At 34.7% G+C, this 11,974-nt stretch overlaps 2 protein-coding genes across 2 annotated transcripts; both read right to left on the minus strand.

The window, feature by feature from the left end:
* LOC110271078 lies at positions 524–2,447 on the minus strand. Its single transcript, XM_021121183.1, has 2 exons — positions 2,196–2,447; positions 524–2,118 (listed from the first exon to the last, which is right to left on the minus strand). Exon 2 carries the CDS (start codon positions 1,821–1,823, stop codon positions 1,116–1,118), a length of 708 nt encoding a protein of 235 aa, XP_020976842.1. The 5' UTR covers positions 1,824–2,118; positions 2,196–2,447; the 3' UTR covers positions 524–1,115.
* LOC107639353 (ethylene-responsive transcription factor-like protein At4g13040) lies at positions 2,526–7,114 on the minus strand (the record flags this gene model as incomplete). The annotated part of the gene is given in 7 exon segments (XM_016342826.2): positions 2,526–2,867; positions 2,947–3,068; positions 3,647–3,827; positions 4,760–4,844; positions 5,500–5,610; positions 5,744–5,941; positions 6,822–7,114. Coding segments are annotated over 6 exon segments (685 nt in total), but the record flags the coding sequence as incomplete, so codon positions are not given.

The following is an 11,974-nucleotide window of genomic DNA, read 5'->3' on the forward strand; positions in this document are numbered from 1 at the left end:
TAGTAAGGGTTAACTAAGTGGTAGCAATGAACAATTCTCATCACAATTGAGAAGGATAACTAGGATAGGACTTCTAATTTTCATACCTTGCCAAGAGCCTTTTATAGTTGTTAGTTTATTTTCATTGCCATTTACTTTTCATGCTTCTTATCCAAAACCCCAAAATAACTCATAACCAATAACAAGACACTTTATTGTAATTCCTAGGGAGAACGACCCGAGGTCCAATACTTCGGTTTATAAATTTTAGGGGTTTGTACTAGTGACAAACAACTTTTTGTATGAAAGGATTATTGTTTGGTTTAGAAACTATACTTGCAACGAGAATTCATTTGTGAAATTCTATACCATCAAAAATCCGTTCATCACTCATCACATGTTTGATAAAATGACAACACTAGTTATGGAGTAGAATTTTCACACTTGGCATAGGGTTTGGTCCTTGGAAGAAGTTGAATAGTTGTATCAATAGTTGGTTTGGAATTAGGGATTGCTAGTTGGCTTGGAGTGCACTAAAGCTAGATTCCCATAAGGTGAAGCTAGGACTTGTGACTCAAGTTGATTGCTCTCATTTGAATTCCCTCTATACCTAGGGGATAACTAAATGAAGCAAGGCCTAATTGTCGTCAACATTGAATAGACTATAAGGATGGAATTTCTAATGCCAACCCTAAGCCAAGTCTTTTGATAATTGATTGTTTGTCCCTCATTACTTTGCTAAAAAAAAACCCTCAAGAATTCCAACAAGGCTTACTAAACCAATAAGATGCACACTTTGGCAATTCCAAGGGAGAACGACTCGGGAGAATAGTACTCTCGGATATAGATTGTAGATTTGTTTGATGAAGGATTTTGCGTCGGTTTAGACTATACTACGATTGATCATTTGATAATTTCTATACCGGCAAAAATTCATTTGTCAGTGGCCTTCTCCAAATCCATACTCATCATTGAACTCGGACCAATGTTGCTTCTCAGCTTCTTCATCAGAAGAAACAGGGGTATGTAAATCCTATAAATGGTATTCATAGTCATACTCTGAATCAGTGGAGTTTGAGTGTATAGTAGGCCCATTACTAGGCCCACCAATTTCAAATAAAGCCCATCTCTTTGGTCTACACTGGGCCAACACTTGGTTGTACATTAGGTCTTTTTCCAACAACATTTGATCTATTCTTCCTTGGTGCATCCTTCCTCTTTAGTGGATCCTTCTTGTTCTCTTTTATTTTTCTCTTTGGTAAAGGCACTTTTTTTCCCTTGTAAGTCATACTTCTTTTCTTTTTGGTACGCTTCTCTTTTCCACTGCTCTCCTCATCATCACTGTCATCATTATACCCCGAAGGTGGATGTTTGTAAGGTTTGCCCTCCGTGCTCTCATAGTCGTCATCAGAGGATGATGTTGTCAGATTATCATAGATATCATCTAGTTCTATGCACTCAACATTCACAGTTCCTGCATTTCCAGCTCCTGCTTCCTCTACATACTCAGGTCCATTGACAACATGATCAAAGTAAACATAGAACTCATCTTTTTCTTCATTCTTAATCCAATGGTCACACAATTCACAAATCCCACTATCCCCTGTTAAAAGATGAAGCCTAGATTCAATATCACTCGCCGTGTTATCAAACCAGTATATTGCCTTGTAGTCAGGATATCCTATACCCTCATACAACTTCACCAAATCATCAAAGTTGATAAAATCTATGTCCATCTCTGGAAATTTTTCTACTTTTCTATTCACATAAACAAGTCCTCCATTACCATTGCTCACAAACTTTCTTCCATGGTGAAAAACAAAAATCACATATCTATCAGTCATTTGTAATTGTTTAACAAAAACAAAATCAACCCACAATGCACAGAACACTAAAAAACTTTAAAATGAGGACACAATAACTTTTTCAACAAAACTGAAATAGAAAACAACCATGGCAGAGTGCATTTGCATGCATCGCACCCTACGCTAAATGGAACCCTAACGCGAATGTGGTCATGAACGTTGTGGGTTTTGCTTACCTTGATTGATGATTGAACTTTTTCAGCATACGAACTTTATTTCTCCTACTCCACCTTCTTCAATAACGCTTCAGTTTCGTTTCGGAGGGGAGGAAGTTCTGGCTTCATGAAGGGGTTAGGGCAGTATATGGTAATTTCTCTCTTGTCAAAGTTTTTTTTAATAAAAATTAGCTACCTTTGCAAAACGACGCCGTTTTCATCATAGACCTATTTATCATTCGAACTTTTTCCTCCATTCAGCGTGGCACCATAACGAACACCTGGACACCATTTTAACTACGTCAGCCAATTCCGTTTGGTGTATAAGAAGCAAATGAATAGAAGGATTAAATTGTCCTCCGTTTGTTGAAATCAAGAAATTTTTTTTATATTTAAATTTTGTCAGAGATATATTTGTTAAAAACTTAAAAGATCAGGACCTATCTGTCTTTTTTTCTTAAAAAAAATATTCTTTTCCAAACGACAAATCTTAAAAGTTCAATAGAATCATTCTATTGGTGAATGATAAATAGGAAACGCAATTAATACGTGACTTTTATTGGTGAATGTTGTAGCAATTTCATATGTATAAGGATAAACAATGGTATCAAGGTATGACATAGTGCTGGTAATTTCTACAATAAGAATGAATTTATGACGTAGAACTAGAATGTTAGAATATGTCTTCATCTTCACTTAATTATTGAATCACTATTCTTAAGAAATCAAGAGAGTGATGTTTCTTGCTCTGCGTCTTCTTCACAAGCAGACAAGCTACTTACTCCTTGCTTGTTATCCGAATCGTCTTTGTTCGAATTAGGCAGGTCGACATTATCACTGGGTCCTGAACCAAGCCTTCGCTTGTGCTCTACAATTTTGTATAAAACTGTTAATCTTAAAATAAAGATGCATGAAAATATATGAAATAATTCAAAGAGAAATATTACTTTTACGTGTAATTGCCTGCCGAGTCAGCGCCAAAAACTCTTCCCATTTGAATTTACGAAGCTCCCGCTTTTCTTCTTCAGGAAGCTCGAAATTGGGTTCTCTCCCGCACATGAAAGCAGCCCTACAGATAAACAGAGAAAGAACATACTAATAGAGTCATAATCTATGGTTTAATATAACTTTCAAAATGAGAATATAACCATCTCAAAGTAGAACCCCCCCACCATTAATATAATGGAAAGAAACATCTCATAACAGCCATATGATCCTGGATAACAAAGTAAATGCATGCATCGTATTTTAAATACACTTAAAACTATAAATCAACAAGCTTGCCAGCGCAAATGATTGTCAAACCCTACTAGAAACAGTTGCCATACAGTAGTAATCATATATATTTTTTAAATAATCTAAGTAGCTCTCCTACTTTCTTGTAGAAACTAACTGCATTTCAACTTCAAATTATTTTTTATTTCATTTTATTGTAGACAGTACAGAAATAAAGCCTAAGCATTCAAAGGAACGATACATCAAAATGCATAGACAACAAGATTGTTGAACTCAATGAGAACAGAGGTAGGTACCCAGCAACTTATCAAAAGCAGCCGAAATACATACATAATCTTAGCGACCTTATGTTATGTACAAAGGATTATGGTTAGCATTAAATCATTAACTTGTTGCAATTCAAATTAATACCTATCGTATAAGTGAGCAGCTTCTTGTTGAGACCCAACAGTACCTAGATGAATCTGTTTCTTGTCTACTTTTATTGCTGCTTGCCATTTCATATTTTTGAAATAGACCCCTCTCATTAAGCATGGCTCTTGATTATGCAAATTCTTTCTTCTGTGCCGCTTTCTGCGTTTAACAGGAGGCCCTGCTAAGTGCAATGCAAAACAAGTAACAGATAAAAAAGGCTAATAATAGATCAGTCAAAGCCACTCTAAAATGGAAAAGTAAACTTTCGTTGCATGAAAGCTAATAGAAATGCGCTTATTTCCATCACACAGTCTTCCTTTTTCAGTAACCTCCTATTAATGAATAAATGATACAGTGCATCATTGCAAAGAACATTGGGAATAAACAAAAATCGGATTGGCTCGGTTCACCAAAATGCCATGTAAGGCAAGAGACATGCCAGTTGGTCATTCACACATTGTTTTAGTTAGCTATAAAAGCCAAATATGTTGTACAAGTTATGCATTAGAGGATTATTCATTCATTATTGCTGATTCCTGATTCTCATGTTGCAAAATACTGCATTTCAGAGAAGTTAACACACTCATTGTAACTTTGACTGGAGGAATCATGTGATGTGACATGCTTCTCCCATTTGTGGAGTTTGGCACTGTTGCCAAAACCAACCAAAATGGATCTCCAAGATTGCCTCTTATAATGGTCAATCCTACACATTATGTTAGATCAGCACCAAAGATCAGCCCTATTTGATGGACCCTGATACTCCTTATTAACACCCCATTTATTCAATGAATTGTTGGATGCCTAGATCAAGGCACATGTTGCATGAGCTTAAGCAACAAAACCACACAAATGAATGACTTTTACTCTACACAAACTTACTGCTTATTACTTATACTGGTTTCACATTATGTCTACCCTTAATGGTAATATAATTCCATTTTATGATATTAACTGTGCAGGCCATGTATATAAAGAAGCTTGCATACAAGATGATTCTAAAAATGAAATACTTAATAACAAGGTAAGCATAAGTGCTTATGAATTGACCAACAAAATGACTAATTAGCCACTGTAACAGGGGTATATCATCCTGCTAAAAAAACAAACCTGAAATTTGCTGACTAGGCTGATCTTTTGATGAGCTAGAACCAGATACATTTGATGATCCTGGTTCTTCTTTGACAATGTTATTCTACAGAAAAAAAAATAAAAATAAAATAAAAAAACAGTTTAGTACAGGGTTCCTAGCTATCTAACCCATTAATGAAAAACACTCAACCACGCCAAGGGGTAAGGGAATAAACATTTTTATTTTATCAACTAGGCAAACATCAATCTTGATTTCACCTACTTAATGCTAATTGATGAGCTTGTTGAGGACAATCAATCAAGAATCTTCCTGATAATAGTATAAAAAATTTAGGACAGAGCCTTTCCGCGTCAATAAATCAATGCAGTCAAGAACCACTGACTCGGATAACTACAGCAAACATCAACAATGAAATATTTATGATAACAACAGCTAAGTTTTGAAAAGTTGTCGATCTTGAAATTGAGTTGACCGCCCTTTAGTTGCATTCTCTAGTGATTAAATATTTTTCAGGGTGTTAGAGAATAGTGTAACAAAAACCAGACATCTTTTTCACAAGCAAACAATCTTTCAAGCTTCCAAATTGCGGCCATGCAGCATAAATAAAATAAAAGCAACTCATAATCACAGAACCAATATCTGAATGATACTGATACCTAGGTCATACGAATACCAAATCTCCCTAAGGCAGATATGAAAACCAACAACAGAGATTCCATAGTAGAAATTAAAGAAAATGAAGCTTCAAAATAGCATNTATCTGAAAGCGCAGGCTGTTCTGTCTTCAGTCGAGCATCACGGGTTGAATTTTCAGTAGCAGTTATATTCTCACAATATAGAGGGAGGGGTGCAACAAAGGAACTGCTTCCTGCAAAGGACAAATAACATTGCTCATTTTTGTCAGTTAAGCATAAGATATAACCAATAATAGATTAATAGTATACTCTACCCTTCCAATGACATCATCATGTTTTGTTTCCTTAAGAAACCTCCACAATTACCTGAGCATAATCCCAAAAGTCTGCGCCTTCTCAAGCTCACCATTCTTATCTCTGATCGTCTCACAAAGTCATCTGAACTCACTGATTATTTCTAACCTTACCAAAGTGCTCCTTCAACTTTGGAGGCAGGGTAGCTATAACATGAGTAGAACAGTTTGATGCAGCTGATAAGTTAGAACTATAATTCAAAGTTCAAACCTATTATAAAGGAAGACAAAGTTCCAAGTCAGTATCAGTTAAACACTGTAAAAGCCTGACAGTGTCATAAACATAAACATCAAAATAGTTGCTTCCCAAGTCCCAAGAAACCAATGAGTGATGAGAACAAGATATACTTTTTTTACCACAAAAGGGAATGTCTTTTCTCAGTTTTAGTACCAGACATAAGTAGACAATCATCAAAGGCTAGCAGCAAATAAAGAAACATCAATACTTAAACAATGAAAACAAGATCCCCAAACCTATTTTGACGATTATGACCTCATACATAGACCAACTTAGCCAAAAACAAACACATATACAAGATGCAAAGAAACCTTGATCATGATACAGTATCAAGTTTCAACCACCGACACCAAGAACAAACGTTTGAAAGCAATCTGTTATCCAATTTGATCATCATTCTCAAAGGGGAGAGAGAAATCAGTTTTAAAAGTTGGTACCACAAATTTGTTAAAAGGAAACCACACACATTAATTGGAATCAGAATTTGGAAACAAAATATCATCAAGTCACAGAAGAAAGAAAAGTCTCTCTCCGCGGGTTGAAGTCAACCCTCATCAACCTACGACCTTTATCGGAAAACGGATGGTAAGGTAACATTCACATCAACAACAACAATTAACGATTAAAATTCGAAGAAACAGCCAAAGACCCAAACAAAAGGCAAGGAGAGAGAGAAAGAGTCAAGACTTCTCAAGGAGTCAACCCGAAATGCCAACCACACGCAAAAGACGAAAGGAGTGAATAAGTAATAACCCTTGAGAGAGAGCCACAACATCAAAGCAAAAGAAGAAAAATAAAAGCACTGAGAAAGAGAATAATGAGAAGAGACAGAGGCCATGTGTTGGTTTAATACCTGAAACCGGAAAAGTTTAGATAAGGTGGCAGAAGAGAGAGAGAGGGAAAAGGGAATTAAAAGAATTTTGGGAGAAAACAGAAACAAGGTGGTGACTGGTGAGAGTGTAAATGGAGAGATATTATGTCTCTTGTGTAATTGTGTTGTGTTGTGGTGTGGCTCATGCATCTACCACCTTTTGTTTGTTTTTATGTTTATATATTGCGCCCTCACTTCTTTCTCTCTCTTTATATCAATAGAAGGAAGGAAGAAGGGTGGTAGGAGGAGATATGAATGGCCGCGGAGTGTGGACAGAGAAAGTCTTGTAGAGAGAGAATGTAAGGGTTTAAAGTAGTGATATTTTAAATTAGTCATTCAAAAATTTTTAATAGAAAAAATTATCTTTCTTAAATAATAGTTAAATTAGTCTATATCGGATAAATAAAATTTAATAAAATAAAATGTAAATTTTTCGAAACAAAATAGCTAGAAAGAATTATTTGAGTTGAATAAAGGATTAGAGAACGCAAACGTAGCTGCTGTTGAAGTTTTTTTTTTTTTTATTTTTAATTAATTGGATATAATAGGTCAACGTTGACCACAAAGGCTTAAATTACAATTTTAAACAAAAATTTAATTTTGTTATTGTAAAATAATTTTATATACTAATAATTATTGGCCTTTAAGAATTTCTCCAAAAAAATATTATTTGATAAGCACCATTGCTTAATAAAAAAGGGAGGGGTTAAGTATGATTTTGGTTTTCAAGGTATAGGCCAAAAATTTTTTTTCGTTCTTAACATTTTTTTGCATACAAAATCGTCCCTAAGATTTAACTTGGTTTTAAAATCGTCCTTACTTTAAGTAGCGTTTGGTTGATGTTCATGTCTCATTGAGACATAGACATGGTGACACATGTCTGCTGTTTGGTTTGGTGAGACACAAATTTTCGAAACATACAGGAGGACACAGATGGACACGGAAACACTAAATTTGTGCACCTCCAATTTGGTGAGACATTGAGACACAACTTGTGAGACACTAATTTTTTACTCTTTTACCGTTATTCAATTTTTAAATTTTGTCCACTTATCTCCCCAAACCTTTCTTTTTCCTCTTCCTCTTTTAGATTCTACAACCAAATTTAAACTTTTATTTTCTTAAAAAAATATTGTACATTAATTTTTTTGTTTATTTAAATTTTGATTAATCTTTGATAAATTTTGAGCTTTAGTTTTCTATTTTTTTAAAAAAAAAATTATATATTTAATATTTAAATAATAATTTAAGATGATATTAGAAGAAATAAAAAATATTAAAAGAAATAAAAATCCAATGGTGATGACATATAGTGTTTAGGATAATGGGTGTGTCTTGTTCCTTATTTTTGCCAAACACAATACATAAACACAAATATTTTATGTTCATGTCTTTAATGTCTATGTCTTTATACCTATGTGTCATCGTATACATCAACCAAACGGAACTTTAGGGACTAAAATCGTACGGAGGTGGCGGCGGAAGTAGAAGCAAAGGTGGATCATAGACAACTTTTTTTTCTTCTTTCCTTTCCCCTTCTTCTTATTCCCTTTCCCATTTATAAGAGTAGAAATACTCTCTTTTTCTTATTTTTTTTATTTTATAATTTTTTTTGTTATAAGTAATTTGGTCCAAAATTTAAGATTTAAGTAAAAATGACGATTTTAAAACTTAGTTTTAAACCTTAGGGACGATTTTGTATACAAAAAAGGGTCGGGGACGAAAAAAATTTTCGACTTATATCTTAGGAACCAAAATCGTACTTAACCCTAAAAAAATTTATAACTAATTTAGATTGGACAAATAGTTTATTTATTTGCTGAAATAAGTACTATGAATTTAAATTTTGTCTTATGTATATCGTAATTTATTGTTCAACAATAAGCTCTTAAATAAATTTTAAATTTATGATAAATTAATCTTTAATTTGTTGGCATAAGATATATAGTGAAAAAAAATTATACGAGTCATAAATATTGTTGTCCATAATAATAATAATAGTGTAGTTTTAACTTGTTCTCTTGAATAATAACTCTAGAGATTAAATTTTTAGACAAAATAAACTTGTTTTGCTCTAGATCACCATAAATGCTATTGTAAAGCCTAATAAAATAGAGTTAAATTTTATTTTGGTATTTGTGATTGGCGAATTGTATTGATTTGATCTCTGACTTTTCAATTGTTACAATTTAGTTCTCCAGATTTAAAAAAGTGCACCAATATAGTCCCTCCTCAATGTCGTTAATTTGATAGCTCAAATTTTACTATGTTGGACATATTAAAATGATGTTGTACACGTTTTGGCACAAAAAGAGCACTAAATGATGTAATTTCATGGTTTGAACAATACTAAAAGGGAGAGATATAACATTTTAGTATTGTTTAAACCTTCAAACAACGTCATTTAGAGTCTTCTTTAGCGCCAAAACGCATACAACGTCATTTTAATATGTCTAACAGGGTATTCTTGTGACTCCACAAGAGGGTATTCTTGTGATCTCTAACAGGCATAATGGAATCAAGGCTGCTTTGGAAGCCCCTGATAGTGGTTGGCTACCTCCTTGTGCTTATTAAGCATTCTACATTTGTCATGTTGCAGCAAATTTTTTTTCTGAGTTTCAAGGGTCGGGACGCAAAGAGGCTACATGTGAATACTGCATATGCAAAGTCCAAGACAGAATTTGACTACTGGTTTGATATTATGAGTACTGAGAATTCTGCTATGTGTGATTAGGCAAACAGCATGGAATACTATAAGATGGCGACACCAAATGCAGATGGAGGTGTCCCTCCCATGGTAAACCACCTATCATATGGACTACCTGCAAGATCATTAAGATCCACCACAAACTATAGCTGAAACTCCGGGACTTATGGCTGAAACTCTAGAATCTGTGACTGCACCTCTAGCATTTGTGACCCATAATGCTGACCATCATCATCCTGTAGCATGGCTGCAAACTCTGCATAGAACCACGAACTCTGCGTAGATCTGCAAACTGCCTATATAATCGTCAAAGTCCAAGGTCGTGGTAGTAGTAGCAACATCTGTGAACATCTGAGCACTGACATCCTGGAATAGTTGAGAGTTGGTCCCAACAGTAAATGTGCCTCTAGTGAACCTAGTCCTAACATCTCCACCCCCCATGATTAGACTGTACTCCATCACTTGCACTAGTGGAAGTCCCATCTAGTCAACCAGATATACTAGCTCTAGCTTGACGAACGCGATGATGGGTGGTGCGCGAATTGTGAACTCGCCCAACTTAACCGGCAAGTGCATCGGATCATCCAAGTAATACCCCAGGAGAGTGAGGGTCAATCCCATGAGGATTGTTGGACTAAGCAACGATGGTTATCCAATTGGCTTAGTTAGGTAAACAAAAAAGGTTGTTTGATGGTGTAATTCGCATAAAACAATAAACAAGAGAATAAAGAAAGCAAATAAAAGGTTTGGTGTAAAAACAGTGAGAGAAAATAGTTAAGGTTTCGAAAATGTTTACTTTTCTGGATTAAAAGTTCTTACCAACAATTTTAACAACGCATGATTCATTTCATGGCAAACTGTAAATGACTAAACCCTAATCTCTTAGTGATTCAGTCTCCTCTAACCTTCGTTAACTGCCACTCTCGTCGTCACTTAATTCCGATTAAAGTGTTAAGTTCAAAAACTAGTTTATGGCCACAAAAATCCAAATTAACCAAAGCTAACAGGATTATATGTCACATATCCCAATTAGTTCATGTAATTAGCAATTTAGGAGTAATTTATTTTCAAACTGTAGTTCAAGCGAGATAACTCTCTTGAGAATCACAAGAACTCATGTAGAATAAGGGTCATACTCTCATTCTACCCAGATTCATAATATTAAGAACGAAAACAATCCTTGAAACTGAATCAATACATTAGTTAAAATAGAAAAGCAATAATCTTAATCCATAAAAATAAATAGAGCTCCTAACCTTAACCAAGGAGGTTTAGTTGCTCATGACTTACAGAGAAAACTAGGGTTCTTCCAAAAGTGTGCAAAAAACCAATAATGGTTTGCCCCCTCTAATGGGAGAATCCTTTCCCTTTTATATCTAACCTAATTTTGATTCAGAAATAAAATAAAATAATAAATCCTAAAGGATATTGTTTGTAAATAAAAATTACAAAAAATATATAAAATAACTAATAAATGCTAAATCCAACTAGAGATGCTCCAAGAGTGGGCTTTCGGTCAACATGCCTGGCGCTAAACGCCAGATGGGGGTTTAGTGCCTTAGAGAGGCAGAAACGTTACTGGACTCAAGGGCTTGCTGGCGCTAAATGATAGCTAGGCCTTTAGCACCCAGGGGGGTGCTGCCAGCTTCTCCTTTTCAGCTCAAAACTCTGCCGAATTGCTCTGAATTTTACCTGAAATCATGAAAACACTAAAACAACTCAAAGTAGCATCCAAATAGGATTTTTGCACTAGGATACTATGAAACTAAATAAGATCTATTAAAAAACAAATGGAAAATGAAGGGAAAAGGGTATAAGATGCTCACGCATCACAACACCAAACTTAAATTGTTGCTTGTCCTCAAGCAACCAAAAATAATATAATACTGAGAAGAAAAAATACCTAAGACTTGAATTGTCATTTAAGCTCAGGTCTAGTTACTGAGTGGGGCTAATGATACTCTAACTCTGAATAGGTTTGACATCTCATTATCCTTTGAAGTTCAAAAATATTAGTATCTTTCATAACTAGAACTCGGATGGTATTATAGATTTTCTTCTTTAGGCTCTAATTGATTCTTGAACACATTTTTTCTTTCTTTTCTTTGGTGCTTTGCACCTTGAGTCTAGCTGTGACTCTAAGTATTTAGTCTTCAAGCTTAACTTGATACAAGAACACCACAAGCACTTAACTGGAGAACTCTTTGAGTTCTAATTTTTCTTCTTATTTCTCTAGACAGTAGTTCTCAGAGCCTTAGGCATACTCTGTAACAGCAATAGGTCACGACTTTAAGTGTTCAGTGTCAAGGGTTACTTAACCCTTTCACACCACAAGCATATGGTTAGGGAAAACCACTCTTTTGAGCTTTAGATCAGTTTTGACCCTCCTAATCATTGATGCTCAAATCCTTGAACCTTTTTCTTTTGA

The sequence above is a fragment of the Arachis ipaensis genome, chromosome B04 (assembly GCF_000816755.2).
Source record: "Arachis ipaensis cultivar K30076 chromosome B04, Araip1.1, whole genome shotgun sequence".
Taxonomy (NCBI): Eukaryota; Viridiplantae; Streptophyta; class Magnoliopsida; order Fabales; family Fabaceae; genus Arachis; species Arachis ipaensis.

Bases quoted from the DNA above. Each gene is read 5' to 3' on its own strand.
- LOC110271078 (XM_021121183.1), bottom strand. From the start codon at position 1,823: ATGACTGATAGATATGTGATTTTTGTTTTTCACCATGGAAGAAAGTTT.